This window comes from Mustela nigripes, chromosome 16 (genome assembly GCF_022355385.1).
Source record: "Mustela nigripes isolate SB6536 chromosome 16, MUSNIG.SB6536, whole genome shotgun sequence".
Taxonomy (NCBI): Eukaryota; Metazoa; Chordata; class Mammalia; order Carnivora; family Mustelidae; genus Mustela; species Mustela nigripes.
In genome coordinates this window covers 19125872-19144386 of record NC_081572.1, presented here as the reverse complement: position 1 = coordinate 19144386, position 18515 = coordinate 19125872, and the positions used below count along the sequence as shown (strand labels likewise).

At 40.3% G+C, this 18515-nt stretch overlaps 1 protein-coding gene across 10 annotated transcripts in view; it reads right to left on the bottom strand.

The window, feature by feature from the left end:
* BRCA1 (BRCA1 DNA repair associated) overlaps positions 1 to 18515 on the bottom strand; it is a 67102-nt gene that overhangs the window by 31478 nt on the left and 17109 nt on the right. For 4 of the 10 annotated variants that reach the window (XM_059379007.1, XM_059379008.1, XM_059379012.1 and 1 more), the window contains 8 exons: positions 14057 to 14134; positions 12599 to 12687; positions 11672 to 11811; positions 10121 to 10226; positions 9074 to 9119; positions 7629 to 7705; positions 3595 to 7014; positions 3100 to 3188 (listed from right to left, as the gene is read on the bottom strand). In XM_059379007.1, coding sequence (XP_059234990.1) covers positions 3100 to 3188; positions 3595 to 7014; positions 7629 to 7705; positions 9074 to 9119; positions 10121 to 10226; positions 11672 to 11811; positions 12599 to 12687; positions 14057 to 14134 — 4045 coding nt within the window. The remainder of the gene's footprint in view (positions 1 to 3099; positions 3189 to 3594; positions 7015 to 7628; positions 7706 to 9073; positions 9120 to 10120; positions 10227 to 11671; positions 11812 to 12598; positions 12688 to 14056; positions 14135 to 18515) is intronic. The other 6 variants (XM_059379013.1, XM_059379015.1, XM_059379009.1 and 3 more) reach the window with 3 other exon arrangements.

Here is an 18515-nt window from a genome sequence, read left to right as displayed (position 1 = left end):
CAATGCCTAGCAGGTAGTTAAGCACTTGGTAAATGTTTAATGCAGAAATGAATGAATGAATATATCCAGTCAGTCTTTGATAAAAAATAGATACTAATGGTACCAAATTAGGATTTCTCTATCTCCTATATACTTCTCCTTAGTTTGATTAAACAGATAGAGGAAAAATATCCTACTGCAATTATTTTGCATCTGTGCTACTCTAGATTTAGGTTAGCCAGGAAATCTGACCTTAAGTCTATTTTGGAGTAGATGCTTGCTAAAAACAATTTGCAGAATGCATCTTGAACAAACAGACGTATCTCTGCAAATAAGATCAGAAATATAAAAAACAAGGAGGCTGGACAGAATCAGAAACCAGGATCTACAACCTTAAAACACAAGGCACAAAAAGGTGAAAGGCATTCGTGAAAGGTCGACAGAGTCCCAAGTCCACACACAGAAAGGATCACAGGAGTTGCAGAGAAAAGGCCTCCTTGGTCTTTTTGTTCATTCAGTCACCATGGTAATCCTGTAGGCGGGAAGAACACTGGTGACAACTCAGGTACGGAAGAGGTTTCCTCCTGACTCCAGCAGGTTTCAGTCCTAGAGGAATCTGCTCTGTGGGCAGCAGAAGACAAGCCCTTTCTTTCTATAGTCCTCACAGCAATGCCAAGAATTAGAAGATTTAAAAACTGGATACCACCTGGTGTTGGCAAAGGTACCGGGAAATGGGAACCATCAAGTACCACGGGGGCTGGAAGAATTTAGATTTGTTCAATCTTTCTGAAGAACAATTTAACAATATGTATCAAAGACCAAACATTTATACTAAGGAAAGCACTGGGAACATGGGCAAATATTTAGTTATCAAGATACTGCTAGAGGGGCGCCTGGCTGGCTCAGTAAGTAGAGCATGAAACTCTTGATCTTGGGGTTGTGAGTTTGAGCCCCACGTTGTGTGTAGAGATTACTTAAAAAATAAAAGATATTACCAGATAAAAGATACATACAGGTATGCTGTACATAATAGCAAACTGTGCCTCTTAGCCCGTAACCCTCATATTCATCAACAGGTCATAAAAATCATGGCTTATCCGGGGCGCCTGGGTGGCTCAGTGGGTTAAGCCTTCGACTGCCTTCGACTCGGGTCATGATCCCAGGGTCCTGGGATCAAGCCCCACATCGGGCTCCATGCTCAGCGTGGAGCCTGCCTCTTCCTCTCTCTCTGCTTGCTTCTCTGCCTACTTATGATCTCTCTCTCTGTGTCAAATAAATAAATAAAATCTTAAAAAAAAAATCATGGCTTATCCAAAAGACAGAATACTGTATACTAATTAGAAATGAATCACAGGAGGAAACTTAATGCAACAGAAAAAACAACATTATGATGTAAGTACATGGAGTATGAGATATATAAATTTTTTTTTAAAGATTTGATTTATTTATTTGACAGAGAGACAGAGTGAGAGAGGGAACACAAGCAGGGGGAGTGGGAGAGGGAGAAGCAAGATTCCCACTGAGTATGGAGCCTGATGCAGGCAGGGCTCAATCCAAGGACCCTGGGATGATGACTGAGCCACCCAGGCACCCTGATATAAATATATATATATATATATATATATATATATATATATATATATATATATTTAAGTGAGTTTTCTTTTTCTTTTTAAAGATTATTTATTTATTTGACGGAAAGAGAGAGATCACAAGTAGGCCGAGAGGCAGGCAGAGAGAAAGGGGGAAGCAGTCTCCCTGCTGAGGAGAGAGGCCAATGTGGGGTTCGATCCTAGGACCCTGAGATCATGACCTGAGCCAAAGGCAGAGGCTTAACGCACTGATCCACCCAAGCGCCCCTGATATATATATTTTTTAAAAATAAGGCCTTTGTGCACATATATAAAGAAGAATGAAGAATAAGTTAATAATAATTATTACTGGGTAATCCACATGGTATAAAATTCAAGGCATAAAAGGATATTCAGAGAAAGTAGGGCTTCCTCTTTCTCCTCCCAGTATTCTATTTTCCCTATTACTCGTTCTGTGAAGATGTTGGTGTTACTCTTTAAATGCTGGGATAGATGGGGTGCCTGGGTGGCTCAGTCATTAAGAGTCTGCCTTCGGCTCAGGTCATGACCCCCAGGTCCTGGGATCGAGCCCTGCATTGGGCTCCCTGCTCAGCGGGAAGCCTGCTTCTCCCTCTCCCACTCCCCTGCCTGTGTTCCCTCTCTCACTGTGTCTCTCTCTGTCAAATAAATAAAATATTTAAAAAAAAAAAAAACCCGCTGGGATAGAGTGCTTTTCTGAGACTATTCTCTCTGTAGTACTGAAACATTCATGTTATCAAATGCCATAAGATATGACAAGGCTCTTATCCTGTTCGTAAGTAACCCCAATATTGTCTTGACCATGAAATACAGGAAGTAAAATTGTGTACTTTCTTTCTTAAAGAAAAAAGAGGACTTACAGGCACCAAAGAACAAACTACTACCAACTTAGAAGAGAAAGAACAAAAAGAAATCTCCATGAAGCAACGAAAGTCGGATCATCTCCAGCAGAAAGAGAACTCTATAGGCTCCACTTTGGTCCCCAAAATAACCATATCCCTCTCTTTGATACAGTAGTGTTTTCATAGATATTTTTTGCTATAGGGAGAATTTGTTTTGAAGGTTTAGCTTACTCATTAAATTCGGATTGAGTGTTCTCAGCCAGCTGCTGTGTATGTGTGTGTGAGTGGGAAATGAAAGGCAGCATGAGTTCGGTTCAGATGCTTACAATCTCCTTTGAGGAGATGAGGCACCACATACAACAGTTAGACCATTGATTCTAAAGGATGATACAAGCAGGGCGCCTGGATGGCTCAGCGGGTTAAGCCTCTGCCTTTGGCTCAGGTCATGATCTCAGGGTCCTGGGATCAAGCCCCGCATTGGGCTCCCTGCTCAGCGGGGAGCCTGCTTCCCCCTCTCTCTGCCTACTTGTGATCTCTGTCAAATAAATAAATAAAATCTTATAAAAAATAAAAAAGGATCATACGAGCAAATGTCAGAATGTGGGGTACGCGCTACTGAATGCAGAGAACATGACATACACACATACACACCCACACAAACTTTTCACCTGTGTGGTTAAAATATCACTCTGAGAGGACAACCTCGAACAGTCTTCAGAGAAGCTTGTTTCACTCTGGTACCCGGATGCCACTTCACCTTAAATGATGATAAAAATAGTTTCAGATATAAAAACAGCACGTACCACAACTGGCCATACCCGTCTTCCTACTGGCAGGACAAACTTCACTTTTGTATTATGCAGAATGATTATGCTCCTTGTTTTGGGACACCCAGATTTCCTCTTGGAAGTCATAACAATAGCAAACCAGAAACAAGTCAGCCAACAATTAGATCTCATTCAAACAGAGAAGATGTGCCAGCTGGGTAAAGCACTTTTAAGGAAAGGCACCTTAGAGGAACATGTGTAAAGTTTAAGAAGCAGTGACTTTAGTTGCACTTGGAAACTTGTAAAATGTTCTCCCCGACAAGGCACCAACAGTTAGCTCATTTCTAGAAAACTAGAAACTAGACGGGGGCAAACACAAAAACCTGGTTCCAGTACCTAAGTCCGAATCCACACTCTGTTCTTCGTGATTATCTTCTTCCAGACCAAGTTCCCTTTCATCATCATCTGAAACCAATTCCTTGTCACTCAGAGCATCCAGGTTTTCAGACTGATGCCTCACTTGTTCGGAAGGAGCATCAAACATCAAGAAAGGATCCTGGGTATTTGTATTAACGGTCATGTCTTCCAAAGCACTGCACTGTGAAGAGAATAAGCTACCAGAACACCTCGTTTCCTCACTCAGGTGATGTTCCTGGGATGCCTTTGCTGATGGTACCTGGTTACTGAGGTCACTTAAACTACTCTTCTGTGAGTCTAGGTTCTCCTCTGTTTTTTTAGACGGACCCTCTGCAGCAACAGCATTGTGACTGGTAGCCTGAGAAGGTGTGTTGGCTACTTTGCCAAATAGTAAGTGTTGGAAGCAGGGAAGCTCTTCCTCCTCACTAGACGTGTTCTCTTCTGAGGACTCTAATTTCCTGGCCCTTCTTTTCTGCCCTTGGGCCAAAAGTGTATCGTCTAAAGGGCTAGGGCTCTTTCTGAATTCTCCTTTCTGGACATTTTTGCTAAAGACAGCAGATCTTTCTTTAACGTCACTTTCAGCAAAGCTGATTCTCCCCTTTATTTTGTCACCATTTAACAGGTCATCGGGTGTCTCCGAACAAACCTGAGAAGCATGACTACTTCCCATAGGTTGTTCGGGGTTATCCGAAATTAGACATGGGGAGAAATCTGCATTAACAGACAGAACTATACCTTCATTTTCTCCTTGACTTTTCATTTCTGGATCTTTACAATTTTGGTTACAGACTTCAGGTTGCATAAGACCTAACCTGAGAATAGCATTTAATTGAGGTCCCCGGTTTCTACCTAGTTCTGCCTGCATGTTTTCTCCACTGGAACCTACTTCATTAGTACTAGAGCCTACTTCGTTTGTACTGGAACCTACTTCATTAACACTGCTGGAGCTGACTTCTCTCAACGAGCTTTCTCTGATGTTATTTTGGCTAATTGTGCTCACTGTACTCTGAATGACGCTCTCATTTCCCACTGCTCTTTCTGGTGACATTGAATGCTGCTCAAACCTTTCTTCTGACGGGTTTTTGTTACAAAGAGTTTTAATACCTGATCTGACGGGAGGAAGTGGTGGTATATGATAAGGATTTTGGGGAAATCCACAGTTATTTGCAATAAGGAGTTCAGTTTCCTTGCCTCTGAACTGAGATGACTGACAAAGGTTAGAGCCTCCTTTGAGGCTACATTTGGCATAATCTTCTGGCTTCTGAGCTTCCTGAATAACTGCAGAAAAGCCAGCCATCGCAGGAACTGCCTGCGCATGCTTGATTTCAGACTCTTGCCTTCCCAGATTCTCTTTTTGTCCACATTCAGGAGTGACTTTTGGACTTTGTTTCCTTAAGGCCCCAGAGTGGGCATAGACCATTGCACAGTCGTTTTCTGGATCTCTTGGATTTGAAAACAGAGCAAATGACTGACGGTTTGAAACCTTGAACGTGTTGCGTAAATACTGTGTATCAAGTTCACTCTCTTCCATTTCTATGCTTGTCTCCTGAGTGTGGTTATCTTCGCACGTCAGTGGATCCAAAAAGCCTTCTGGGCCGTTCTTAGTATCTTTAGAACAACTGTGGATAGTTTCCTTGGGGTGTTCAATTACTGTGCACAGACTCGCACGTTGATTTGGTGCAGTTTTTGCCTTCCTTACGGTGTCGGCTTCCAGCAACGAGATACTGTCCTGAGTGCCACAATCCGTATCAGGTACCAAGGAAACACTGGTATTCTCTACAGATCTTTCAATTTGCAAACCTCTTCCTCCACTCAGTAGCAGCTCTTTGGGATCTCTGGTACTACCAGACAATTGAGTCGTTCTTCGGCTCTCTTCTATGTCTTCTCTTCGGAGGCTAGGGTGGACAGACTCTTGAGGTTTATTAGAACTCGAACAGTTAGCAAAGCCCCCTGGTACGTTTGTTAAACTCAGCTCTGGAAAAGCATGACTGGCAAGTCTCTTATGTATCTGTTCACCTGCCTTCCTGCCCTTCTTGGGTCCAGCTGCAGGTTCTTCCTCTTCCAGGAGCTGAAGCGTTTTGCTGCGTCTGACTGGCATCTGGTCCGCAGGTTCTTTCTTCATCTCCTCACTGCTAGAACAGCTATCGATCTGCAGTTCACTGCGATCAGGCGGGCTTGGATTTCGACTGACTACGAATTCAAGCGCACAGCCGTGCCTGGTGGAGGACTTCCTCCGCAGCCTGTTCTTCTTAAGGGCTTTCGAACCGGAGCTATTTAATTCCAGTTCCATCTTGGTTATACTGCTGCTTATCGGTTCAGCTCTGCTTCTGAAAGCAGATTCTTTTTCCAGGGATTCTGTTGGGTTAGCATTTTTCTCGGTCTGAACATAATCATCTTTTATTTCATCCTCAGGACCATTATTTCTAATCTTCATCACGTGACCACTTCGCTCGAGTTGGTCGGTTCCCTCAACTAGCTTTTCAGGAGTCTTTGGAACGATGGTCAGATCTACTTTCTTGATAAAATCCTCAGGATGAAGGCCTGCTGTAGTTCTCCTTTTACGCTTTGCTTTACTCGTGAGGGGATGGGCTTGCACTGTCTGAGGTTCTACAGCACACACTCCTATAAGCAGATCTTCGCTCGTGTGGCTCACGTTAAGGAGGCTTGCCTTCCTCCGGTAGGTTTTCCCAAATATTTTATCTTCGATGTTACTCTCTACGGACTTGGTGTGGACTCTTTCGCGTTCACGTATCAGAGCATCCTGAGGCTCGCTGGCCATTAAGTCTATTTTCTCAGAGGAACCGGAACATACGTGCACTTCGTTTGGAACTTCTACTGCACCGGCTACTTCGGTCTTCGATTCAGATCCCCCGTCATGTGAGTCATCATCGGAAGTTGACACTTCATCGCTTCTGGAAAACCACTCATTCACTTTTTGTATGCTACTATTCAGTGTTATCCAAGGAACATCTTGGGAATCTCTAGGACTGTCAGGGCGTAGAGGTTTCTGCTTCGGTTCTCTTCTCCCACACAGGGGATCGGCTTTCAGAAGTACCTTTCTCTCTGTGCTGGGAGTCTGCCTATCATTACATGTTTCCTTACTTTCAGCCCATCTGCTCTGTTGGCTCCTTGCTAAGGCAGGCTGTTTGCTTTTATTACAGAATTCAGCCTTTTCTACATTCATTCTGTCTTTAGTGAGTAATAAACTGCTGTTCTCATGCTGTAATGAGCTGGCATGAGTATTTGTGCCACATGGCTCCACATGCAAGTCTGAAACAGAAATACCCTGATACTTTTCTGGATGCTTCTCAGTTGCATGCTTCTCAGTGGTGGTCAAATCTTTATTATCGGATTGATGGCGTTCACTATTTGTTATGTCCTCAGAAATTTCACAAGCAGCTGAAAGCATACAAAAACAACAAGGTGCTTAAAAACTGAACTCTCATGAAGAAACACGTACACGTAATACAACTTGGGGGTGGAAATAAAGTACATGGCTATTTTCAGAGAACCTGACTTCATCCACCACCAAGTATACGAAAGATGTAGCTCATGCACTTTCACAGAATTCCTATTTATCTAGATTCTCATTATTTCTACCCCAAATACTTAATTTCAGAATTCTCCCTGTTGATAAACCACACCTCCTATTTCCCTAACCTCTGACAGTGGACTAAAAGCAGACTGGGAATGAGCTATACAGCACTCCGTTCTATCTTCAGACTCATACTCCCTATATTTAAATACTAGTGTATAAAAGATGAAACACAAACACATCAATTAAATGTAAAAGGTAACAACCAGTTACACAGGGTACTATTATAATCACATCAGCCTCATGCCATTGAAACAAATCAGCCTGTATCATGACATTTGAGAAAGACATTCTAACTCTGCAAAGAGATGTTGTGAATTATAAAAGTCCCAAATGTGCTTCAGAATAATCTGATTACAGTATAGAATCTACCCATTCTCTCTTCAGTTCCTGTTAAGTTGGGAAGACTTGTCATTACCCTTTTTTGCAGGATTCAAACTGGCTTCAGTCCTGGATCCTTGAGGGGTGATTTGTAACAACTCATCATCTCTCACGCTACAGAGAAAAGACAGAAGCTTCAATGAGAAAACACTAGTTTTACGTTCACAGAGTTGTCAAATAGACAAGATCAAGTATTTTAGCTCCTCTAGGTATGACTGCAGTAAGTTGATCAATTTGATTTGACTTTTTGAAATTTGTACTCTGCTTTAGTAACTTCCAGCCAAAATCAAACGGTCAAAGACTGAGGAGAAATAGTCATAAAAATCAGCGGAGTCGCACAGATACATTGCTTTATGGATGAGCAAAAGAGAATTAAAATTTAAATGGTAGACAAACAATAGCTCAAAGATAGAAAAAAAAAAACTCAGCATAATTTAAAAGTGTATCTTAGGGGCGCCTGGGTGGCTCAGTGGGTTAAAGCCTCTGCCTTCAGCTCAGGTCATGATCCCTGTGTCCTGGGATGGAGCCCCGCAACAGGCTCTCTGCTCAGCAGGGAGCCTGCTCCCCCCGCTCACCACGCCTGCCTCTCTGCCTACTTGTGATCTGTCTGTCAAATGAATAAACAAAATCTTTTAAAAATAAATAAATAAAAGTGTATCTTAATGAGAAAGCAAGAGCAAAGACACTTAAAAGGAACACTGGGATAGAGCGGACATTACAATAGAATGCAACACTGCCTCTGTGCTTCCCTTCCAGCTAAAAAACATTTCCTCCCAATGAGAGGTGAGGAAAAAGTCATTTGCGAACAAGATCTGACTGGCAATGGTACCAGCATAGTTCAGACAAGCCATCACAGATTCTAGGGTCAAGCTATCATTCCTAAGGAAAGCAATTTGACAGGTAACCCAGTTGGGGGATGGGGGATAACAGATCATTGTATAATTCATGTAGACAAAGCTTGAGAGATAGATGAAATTAAGGAACAGAAAAATAATTGAAAATGAAGTCCTTTAATATTTTCATGAGCCAAAATACTACTGCGCACGAGGAACTAAGTTAGACACAACCATCTGCTGGAAGCAAGTCTGAGCAGAATTCTGTTTACACTCTTCTGGACTCCACTAAGACATGTTGTCTCAACTATAAAAAGTAAATGAGGGACCCCTGGGTGGCTCAGTTGGTTGGACGACTGCCTTCAGCTCAGGTCATGATCCCGGAGTCCCGGGATCGAGTCCCGCATCGGGCTCTCAGCAACATGGGGAGTCTGCTTCTTCCTCTGACTTTCTCCTTGCTCATGCTCTCTCTCACTGTCTCTCTCTCAAATAAATAAATAAAATCTTTAAAAAAAAAAAAAAAAAAAAAAAAAAGTAAATGACCTCTAAGGTCTATTCCAATGCCATGATTCTAACCTAAATACCAATCCTTAATATTTATTAACTAAATACAAAAATGCCAACTTCACAGACAAAGGCTTTAACTCACCTGCAGTAACTTGCCTTATTAACTGTATCTTCAGAAGAATCAGATCCTAAAAAAAATTCCCCAGATAACAAATCAGTAAAAGGATTTTTACTGAAAGGATTTTTACTGAAAGGGTTAAAGTCATGAGATGTACTTGTTGCACAACAGATATTCATTCAAGAACTATTACCACACACTCACTATGTATAAAATCCGCAGACACGATGAAACATATGGCAGGTAACGCAGAGACGTGGTTACAAGCTTGGGCTCTGATGCCAGAATTCCCAAGTTTGAATTATAGCTCTGCCACTTGCTATCTTTGTTAGCTCAACAAAATGTCTTAACCTCCGTGTGCCTCTATTTGCTCATGGGCAAAATAAGTACAATAATATTAACAACCTCAGGGGGTTGCCGTGGATCTTACATGAGTTATGCAAGTAAGTCCTAACAGTATCTAGACTTCAGTGAGTTCTCCTAAATACTATTTTTATGATAACACCTGTTGTCTCGGGACTTATGATCTTCAAACAGGGAAAAAACATGTAGGTAGAGAATCTGGTAAGTGCTATGATAGACATATGGTGATGCTTGGCAGCCCCAAAAAGGTCACTCTTTCCAATTATAAATGCATTCTAACAGATAAGACGATTAGAGAGACCTGTTTGAACTGAGCTCAGGTCTTCTTAAAAGTCTTCCTTTAAAAAAAAAAAAAAAAAGTCTTCCTAGTCTAGTACAATGTATCCTGAATCCCTTCAAATGCTGTGGCCATCCCATCATGTTATTTCTTATCCCTACTCTCCATCCTCCCAAAGCATGTTTACACAGTATAATCAAGACACACTTCCTTTTGTTCTCTTTATAAAATAAGGGTCTTGTTTTACGAAGTGGTGAGTGCTACATCATTTACCCTATTTGTAACACACTGTAAGGCAAGGAAAATAAAATTATTGTATTTCCACTTCCCAAATTTCCCTGACATTGTATAAATTATGAGGCTTTTGGTATAACTGTAAGACCACAATCCAGCAACGATCATTCTAAATTTACAAAATCTGTGTCTCTTACCCAATTCAATGTAGACAGACTTATTCTGAGGCTGTATCTGCTGCTTTGTCCTCAGAGATCTCAGAATTCCAAGGTCAGAGAGTTGGACACTAAGACTGGTTTCCTGCTAAGCAGTACAGTAAAGAACGATCAATCAATTGTTGAAACCAGTTCTGTGTTTCTTTTCTTGAAAGGAAACTCCAGGCCATGGACAAAACAGACTATTATAACTAACTAAAATTTGACAACTGGAAAAAACACTTGGCAAACTACAAATCAAAATATATGAGTTATGTGTGGTTTAAATATTTTTTCCTCTCTGTGTTGTTTTAAACATTTCTAAACTGAATATGTATTATCTATGTAATTTTTTTGAAGAAAAGTGTATTTTGAAGCTAATGCTTTGTATTATAGAAAGGGAATGAGAATCATTAGTTTACATTTCTAATCATATCTGATAACAGGGTTATGAATAAAAACCCAGCAATCCCAGGAACATTCAGTACAGGAAAGAATATTTAAAAATCCAATATCACTTTGATGAAGCTTTCCTTCTTTTTGAGTTCTTTAACATCTACTGAAAAATGAATACTGGTACGATGAGAACTATTATTTTTAAGATCTGCATTATTCATTCATGCGCAAGTAAAAACAGAGCAAATCACTGCATTTTCTTTGACAATTACACCTTTTAAGTTGAAGCAATTTTCAAATGGTAAAGACTGACTTTATTTCCCAGGCAACTTTTCAAAGAAAATAAATTAGAAGACACTTCCTCATGCCTGAAGAATTGCTGTGAGGTGATTATTTTAAAAACTAGCAAGCTCAAATCTTAAAGTCATCAGTGACCTCAAGGCTATTTTAGACAAACATCAGAATGGATAAAAGCACTAAAGCAGGGGATGGACCCAGAAGCTCTCTCTTGCCCACACTAAGTACATGGACCTTCTCTTGGCATTTCTAACTCTCGACTAAGAATTTAATTTACTATCTGACCTTGTTTAGCGCCTTTTTCTTAAGCAGTTTTTATTTTTTTAAAGATTTTATTTATTGGGGTGCCTGGGTGGCTCAGTCGGTTAAAGCCTCTGCCTTCCGCTCAGGTCATGATCCCAGAGTCCTGGGATCAAGCCCCACATTGGGCACCCTGCTCAGCGGGGAGCCTGCTTCCCTTCCTCTCTCTGCCTACTTGTGATCTCTGTCAAATAAATAAATAAAAATCTTTAAAATTAAAAAAAAAAAAGATTTTATTTATTTATTAGCGATCAAGCAGGAGGGAGAGGGACAGAGAATCTGAAGCAGACTCTGCATTGAGCACAGAGTCCAATGTGGGGCTTGATCCCAGGACCCCAGATCATGACCTGAGCTGAAACCAGTATTTGGACACTTAACCGACTGAGCCACCCAGGTGGCTCTAACTTTTTATGTTTACTGCCTTTTTATGTAAGTCCATGTTAACTATTTACAAACCGATGTTTATTGCCTTTTTATATAAATCCATGAGCATCTAGCACCTTCACTAATTCAAAATGCTTAGTCAAGAGATGTTACCAGAATAAATGAAAATGGCTTTACCAAGGTGGGGTTTTCAGGTTCATTCTGTCGAAGTCTTTTGGCACGGTTTCGATAGCCCATACTTTGGATAATAGAAACTTCCTCCTTTAGGTGCTCAGGAGAGTTATTTTCTTTTTTTGAAAAGTTATAGCTGTTTGCAACTATGAATTACAAAGGAAAATGTTATTGTTATAGTTTAAAACAATACAGTAACTGTATCAAAGAACCAAAAGAAATCCTGTGTATGAGCTATCTGGTTTGTTAAGACAATGCATTAAAGCTTACCTATCATTTTTTTAATCTACTTTGGAAAGTCTACTCCTAGGAAACACACAGACTGTCAAAATTATTTATTTTTTTTTTTTTTTAAAGATTTTATTTATTTATTTGACAGAGAGAAATCACAAGTAGATGGAGAGTCAGGCAGAGAGAGAGAGAAGCAGGCTCTCTGCTGAGCAGAGAGCCCGATGTGGGACTCGATCCCAGGACTCTGAGATCATGACCTGAGCCGAAGGCAGCGGCTTAACCCACTGAGCCACCCAGGCGCCCTCAAAATTATTTCTAATCTTTTTCTTCCTACTTCAGCACTAACATATTTGTGTATTAATACCATATTTCATTAAATCCAAGGTACCAATGATGCAAGACACACAATTATTTTCTGGCCCACTTAGAGAGAAAACATACTAAATTAACAATGGCACACCACAGGTGGTAAATTGTTCCTAATTTTGGAGATGCTAAACTGTGAAAAATGTGTATCTCAGAACTTATAAAATGAGGTGTGAGATCAGTGGGAATGATTTAAAAAATAAATCACAGATAAAGACTTAAAATTAACCTAGACCAAAAGGTGTCATTGCCTCTTCACAGAATAACTGTGAAAACTTCCTGAGTTTTAATGGACAGCCACTTGAGTGCTGGCCCCTGGGGCTATGCAATACTTACACTGCAATCCAGTGTCAAGCTCAAAAGCATGAATGATTTTCAACAGCTCTTCAACTAGTTGACTAAATCTTGTACTTTCTTGTAGGCTTCTGAAATTAAATTGTTTGAGAAACACACTCAGCAAAGGATTACCAACTTTTTAAGGACACTAGAATAAGGAAAGATATGTAAACAAAAAGCCAGATGTAGCAACAGTAAAAATACATTCAAGAAAAGAGCTATTAGTGACCTTACACTATCATCAAAACATCAAAACAAACTGTGTGGCAGAATTGGTTGTTCTCATAATTTTTTTTTTTTTTTTTTTGCCATTCAAGCCTACCCAAAGCCTGTTACTATCTAAAACACTGTACTCTGAATCAATAGTAGATATAAATTCACTGCATAGAGAACCTACCATTCTTAACAACTGAACTTCATCTATCCAACCTCCTAATTTGAGCTTTCAGGGATTTCTGTGAAATGATGACTATGTTACTTCAATGTAACGTAATGGCCCATTATACACTTTCAAGTTGGGAAGGGTTAGGGGTAGTGTAAGTCTCTAAGGAATTTTGGAAGCAAGGTATCCAGGACCTTAAGGGGGCTAGCTATCGTAAAGAAAAGGTCATTTATTACTGTCTAATAAAACCTTAGTCATGAGACTCTTCAGATGAATATCAGTGGGTCATATGCTTGGCAGATGATTGCCAATATGGATCTTGGAGGGTAGAGATAAAGGAATTTTTATATGTTAAATAGACTTAAAAAGATCCTAGAGGGTCAGGCTAAGATTGCCATTTACCCTTAGCAAAGTGTCAACATGGAAGCAGTTAAGTCCCTAGAAGAACGTCACTCTGCCTGTTTCAGGGACTTGTCAATGGGCTGTATGTAGTAAGGAAGTTTAGTAATTTTTCTTCTGCCTTTGTTTCCCACATCATAGATGATAATGTCCAAAGAGAGATTTTGGTTTAGGAAAGTTGTAGGACAATATAATTCATTTATTCCTTTAAATATCTAAGTGAGTACCCTGTGCCAAACATTGAAAAACAGCATTGACGGCGACAGAAAAAGTCAGTGTCCTAAAAGAACTTATATCCTGGTGGGAGGGACCCAAAATGTATAAACACACTGTGTGTGTATAATTAAGTAGAAACAACTACAAGAAAGAAAAAGAAAAGCAGGACCTGGAGACAAAGGGGGCAGAATGGTACATTCCCACATTAGGTAAGACTGCACTTTTTATGCCATTCAGAAGCATTAGAAAGAGGCAATGAATTGCTAATACCTTTGTGAGACAGACCTACCACAAAACTTTCAAGAAAATGACTTCAGAAATAATTTACTCTGTCAACCCAATACTCGTTTATACATTTTTCTACTGATGAATAGTTTGACAGGAGCACCAGCTCTGTTATGAAGGAATTTCTGTTTCCCTACTGTTGAGCCCAACCTCCCATCACTACCCAAATTAAGTACCTTTTGGTTATATCATTCTTACACAAAGGACACTTGGAAGGTCCTTTCCTCTGGTTGAGAAGTTTCAGCATACAAAATCTATAAATTATAAATGAAAAGAACAATTCAAGTTACTTTTTTTTTTTTGGCAGAGAGTATTCAAAAGGCAAATAGCCATGAAAAGATAATCTCACAACTGCCCTTAAGAGCCATTTTAAAGGTAATGGCAGGTGAATTACAACCAGTGGCTTTAATTGTTTTTAGATGCTGGATAAGCAGAAAACCAAACTACATAAGCAATGATCTATGAAAACTGAACTTACATGCATATGGCTGACTGTTATGATCAAATAAAACTTATTAAAAAGTTAATATGGCATATTTAATGATATATTCATAATTATTTCCCGCTGAATAATGAGATATAAATGATAAATAGTTTAAGTAAAATGATTATAATTAAAAACTCAGCACGTCACTACAAAGCTACAGTAAATCAAGACAGTGTGGTTGTTGGCATAAGGACAGACACACATGGATGAAACAGAACAGAGAATACAGAAAAACCCATCTATCTGAGGTCAATTGATTTTCAACAATAGCACCAAGATAATTAAACAAAAAAAGAATAGTGTACCAACAAATAGAGTGCTGGGACAACCAAATAGTCACATGCAAAAAGAAGAAGCTAGAACCCTAACACACAATCCAAGAAGTTAACTCAAAATGGATCACAGAATTAAATGTGAGAACTAAAACTATAAACCGTTTGACCTTGGGCTAAGCAAGGATTTCTTTCTTTTTTATTTTTTTTTTAGATTATTTATTTATTTGACAGAGAGAGAGAGAGAAATAGATCACAAGTAGGCAGAGAGGGAGGGGGAAGCAGGCTCCCTGCTGAGCAGATAGCATAATGTGGGGCTCCATCCCAGGACCCTGGGATCATGACCTGAGCCCAAGGCAGAGGCTTTTAACCCACTGCGCCACCCAGGAGCCCCCCCCTCCTTCTTAAAAGATTTTATTTATTTAGGTAACAGGTTTTAAAAAGTAGCACCATGTTCCTCCTCATTTGTGAGTATACAGTTCAATGACTTTTAGTAACTTGATGGAGTTGTACAATGATCCCCACAACCCACTTTTAGGACTTCAAGCACCTGACAAGCTCTCTCTCTGTCAAATAAATGAATAATGGTTTTTTTTGTTTGTTTTTTTTTAAATATTTTATTTATTTATTTGACAGACAGAGATCACAAGTAGGTAGAGAGGCAGGCTGAAAGAGAGAGAGGAAGAAGCAGGCTCCCTGCCCAGCAGAGAGCCCGATGTGGGACTCGATCCCAGGACCCTGAGCTGAAGGCAGTGGCTTAACCCACTGAGCCACCCAGGCGCCCCTGAATAATTTTTTTTTAATTAAAGATTTTTATTTTTACTTATTTGACAGAGAGACAAAGCGAGAGAGGGAACACAAGCTGGGGAGTGGGAGAGGGAGAAGCAGGCTTCCCACCAAGCAGGGAGCCCAATGTCGGGCTTGACCGCAGGACCCTGAGATCATGACCTGAGCCAAAGGCAGAGGCTTAACCCACTGAGCCACCCAGGTGCTCAAGCAATTATTTCTTAAATACACAAACAACCAAAGAAAAAAATAGATACATTGATACATTGAAGCCACCCAGGTACCTCTGAACTAAATCAAACTTAAGAACTTCTTTGCTACAAATAATATCATGAAGAAAGTGAGGACCAGGGGGAGCCTGAGTAGTTGAGTTGGTTAAGCATCTGCCTTCGGCTCAGGTCATGATCTCAGGGTCCTGAGATTGAGCCCTGTGTCCGGTTCACTGCTCAGCAGGGAGTCTGCTTCTCCCTCTCCCTCTGCTCCTCCCTACCTCCCCGACTCATGCTCACACTCTCTCTCTCTCTCTCTCTCAAATAAATAAAATTTCTTAAAAAGAAAGAAAAGAAGGAAGGAAGGAAAGGAAAGGGTCAATCCACAGAAAGGGAGAAAATATTTGCAAATCACATACCTGGTAAGAGACTTATATCCAGCATATATAAATAACTCTTACAACTCAATAATAAACAGAGAAATAAACCAACTAAAAATAGGCAAAGGATTTGAATTTTCTCCAAAGGAGATGTACAAATGGTCAATAAGCACATAAAAGATGCGCAATATTATTAGCCATTAGGAAAATGCAAACCAAAGCCATGATGAGATGCTACTTTACATCTACTAGGATGGCCATAATTAAAAATATGTATTGCAGGGATGGCTGGGTGGCTCAGCGGTTGAGCATCTACTTTCGGCTCAGGTCATGATCCCAGAGTCCTGGGATAGAGCCCTGCACTGAGCTCCCTGCTCAGCAGGGAGCCTGCTTCTCTCTCTGCCCCTCTTCCTGGCTTGTGCGCACATGCTCTCTCTCTATCTGAAATAAATAAATAAAATCTTTAAAAAATAATTTAGAAAAATAGGTGTTGCAGAAGATGTGGAGAAACTGAAATCCTCATTTCATTGCTGGTGGGAATAGAAAACAACGCAGCTACTTTGGAAAACAGTTCGGCAGTTCCTCAAAAAGTTAAATAAAGAGTTACCATATGACTCTGGAAGTCTGCTCCTAAAGTTTCTTCCCAGGAGAAATGAAAGCATAAGTCCACACAAAACTTGTACACAAGTGTTCATAGCAGCATTACCCATTATAGCCAAAAACAATCCAAATGTCCATCAACTACTGAATGAAGAGACAAAATGTGGTATATACACACAGTGAAATATTATTTGACCACAAAAAAGAAGTATTGATATGCCACAATATGAACTTTGAAAACATCATGTTTGGTGAAAGTAGTCAGACACAAAAGGTCATACATTGTATGATTCCACTCATATGAAATACCCAGAATAGACAAATCTATAGAGACAAAAAGTAGATTTATGGTTGCAAAAGAGGAGATGGAAGGGGAATGGGGAGTAGCTACTAATGGGTACAGGGTTTCTTTTGGGGGGTGATGAAAATGTTCTAAACTTGGGGTGCCTGGATGGCTCAGTCAATGAGGCATCTACCTTCAGCTCAGGTCATGTTCCCAGAGTCTCAGGATCAAACCCTGAGTCAAGCTCCTTGCTCAGTGGGGAGTCTGCTTTTCTCTCTGACCCTCCTCTCTTAGGTCCTCTCTCTCACTCACTCTCTCTCTCTCAAATAAATAAAAATTTTTTTAAAAAATTCTAAACTTAGATTGCAGTGATGGTTGCACAATTATGAATATACGGAAAAAAAACCCTCAAAAACAAAAACAAAAAACCACAACCCTGAACTGTACACTTAAAATGGGTGAATTTTATAGCATGTAAATTATATTTCAATAAAAATGAAAAAAAAAAAAAAGTTCAAGGTAGGGAGAAAATGTATTCATTTCCATATTCACAATGTGTGCCGTGATAGTTGGCATAAAACCAAGTCACTCACTAGAAGTCTAAGGAATGAGGAAGGCTCCAGCCTTCTGGGACAGGTGAGCTCTCAGAGCATCTCTGGCTGGAAAACAATTTTGGTGGTTACCTCAGACAGCAAATATGGCTAGGAAGACATGAAGGACACATGCAACATATTCTCATAAGTCTACTTCCTTAAAAAAAAAATACTATTCCTACTGACTGATGGTATCTATGAAGATCAAAATTCCCTTAGGAAGAAGACAGAAGATTTAGAGAAAATACAAGTAGGAAGGGGAAAAGGGAAGAGAGCAGTAGAGACAGCTGCAGGGACACTCATTATGAGCAGGGATTCACTCATACCACCGATCTTTACTACATGTTCAGTACTGTTCTAGATGCAGAGGATTCAGCAAAAGGCAAAATAAAATCCCTGCCATCATAAGGAACAGAATATTCTGGTGAGGGAGGTGACAGGAAGGGAGCAGACATTGGCAGTGAAAAGGACCATTAAAGAAAAAAGGGAGTTGAAAAGGCAGCAGGAATGGTTAAGCCAGCAGAGAGCACTTTTTACTGACCATGTTCCCAAACATGCAGTGCCCTCTCTTACTTTACACAACAACCCTGCTGTATTGTCTTCATCTGACAGTACAGACGGGCCCTAGGAACAGTCAAGACTAGGTTTCTTCTTCACCTGTACAGATGCTCCATGACTGTGCTGTGCTCAACAATTCTATAGTGTAAAGGAAAGGGGTATCAACAAGCTACCTGCAACCTTATCAAACTCAACACCCAAAAAACAAATAATCCAATCCAGAAATGGGCAAAGGACGTGAACAGACATTTCTGCAAAGAAGACATCCAGATGGCTATCAGACACATGAAAAAGTGCTCAGCATCACTTGGCATCAGGGAAATACAAATCAAAACCACAATGAGATACCACCTCACACCAGTCAGAATAGCTAAAATTAACAAGTCAGGAAATGACAGATGCTGGCGAGGATGCGGAGAAAGGGGAACCCTCCTTCACTGTTGGTGGGAATGCAAGCTGGTGCAACC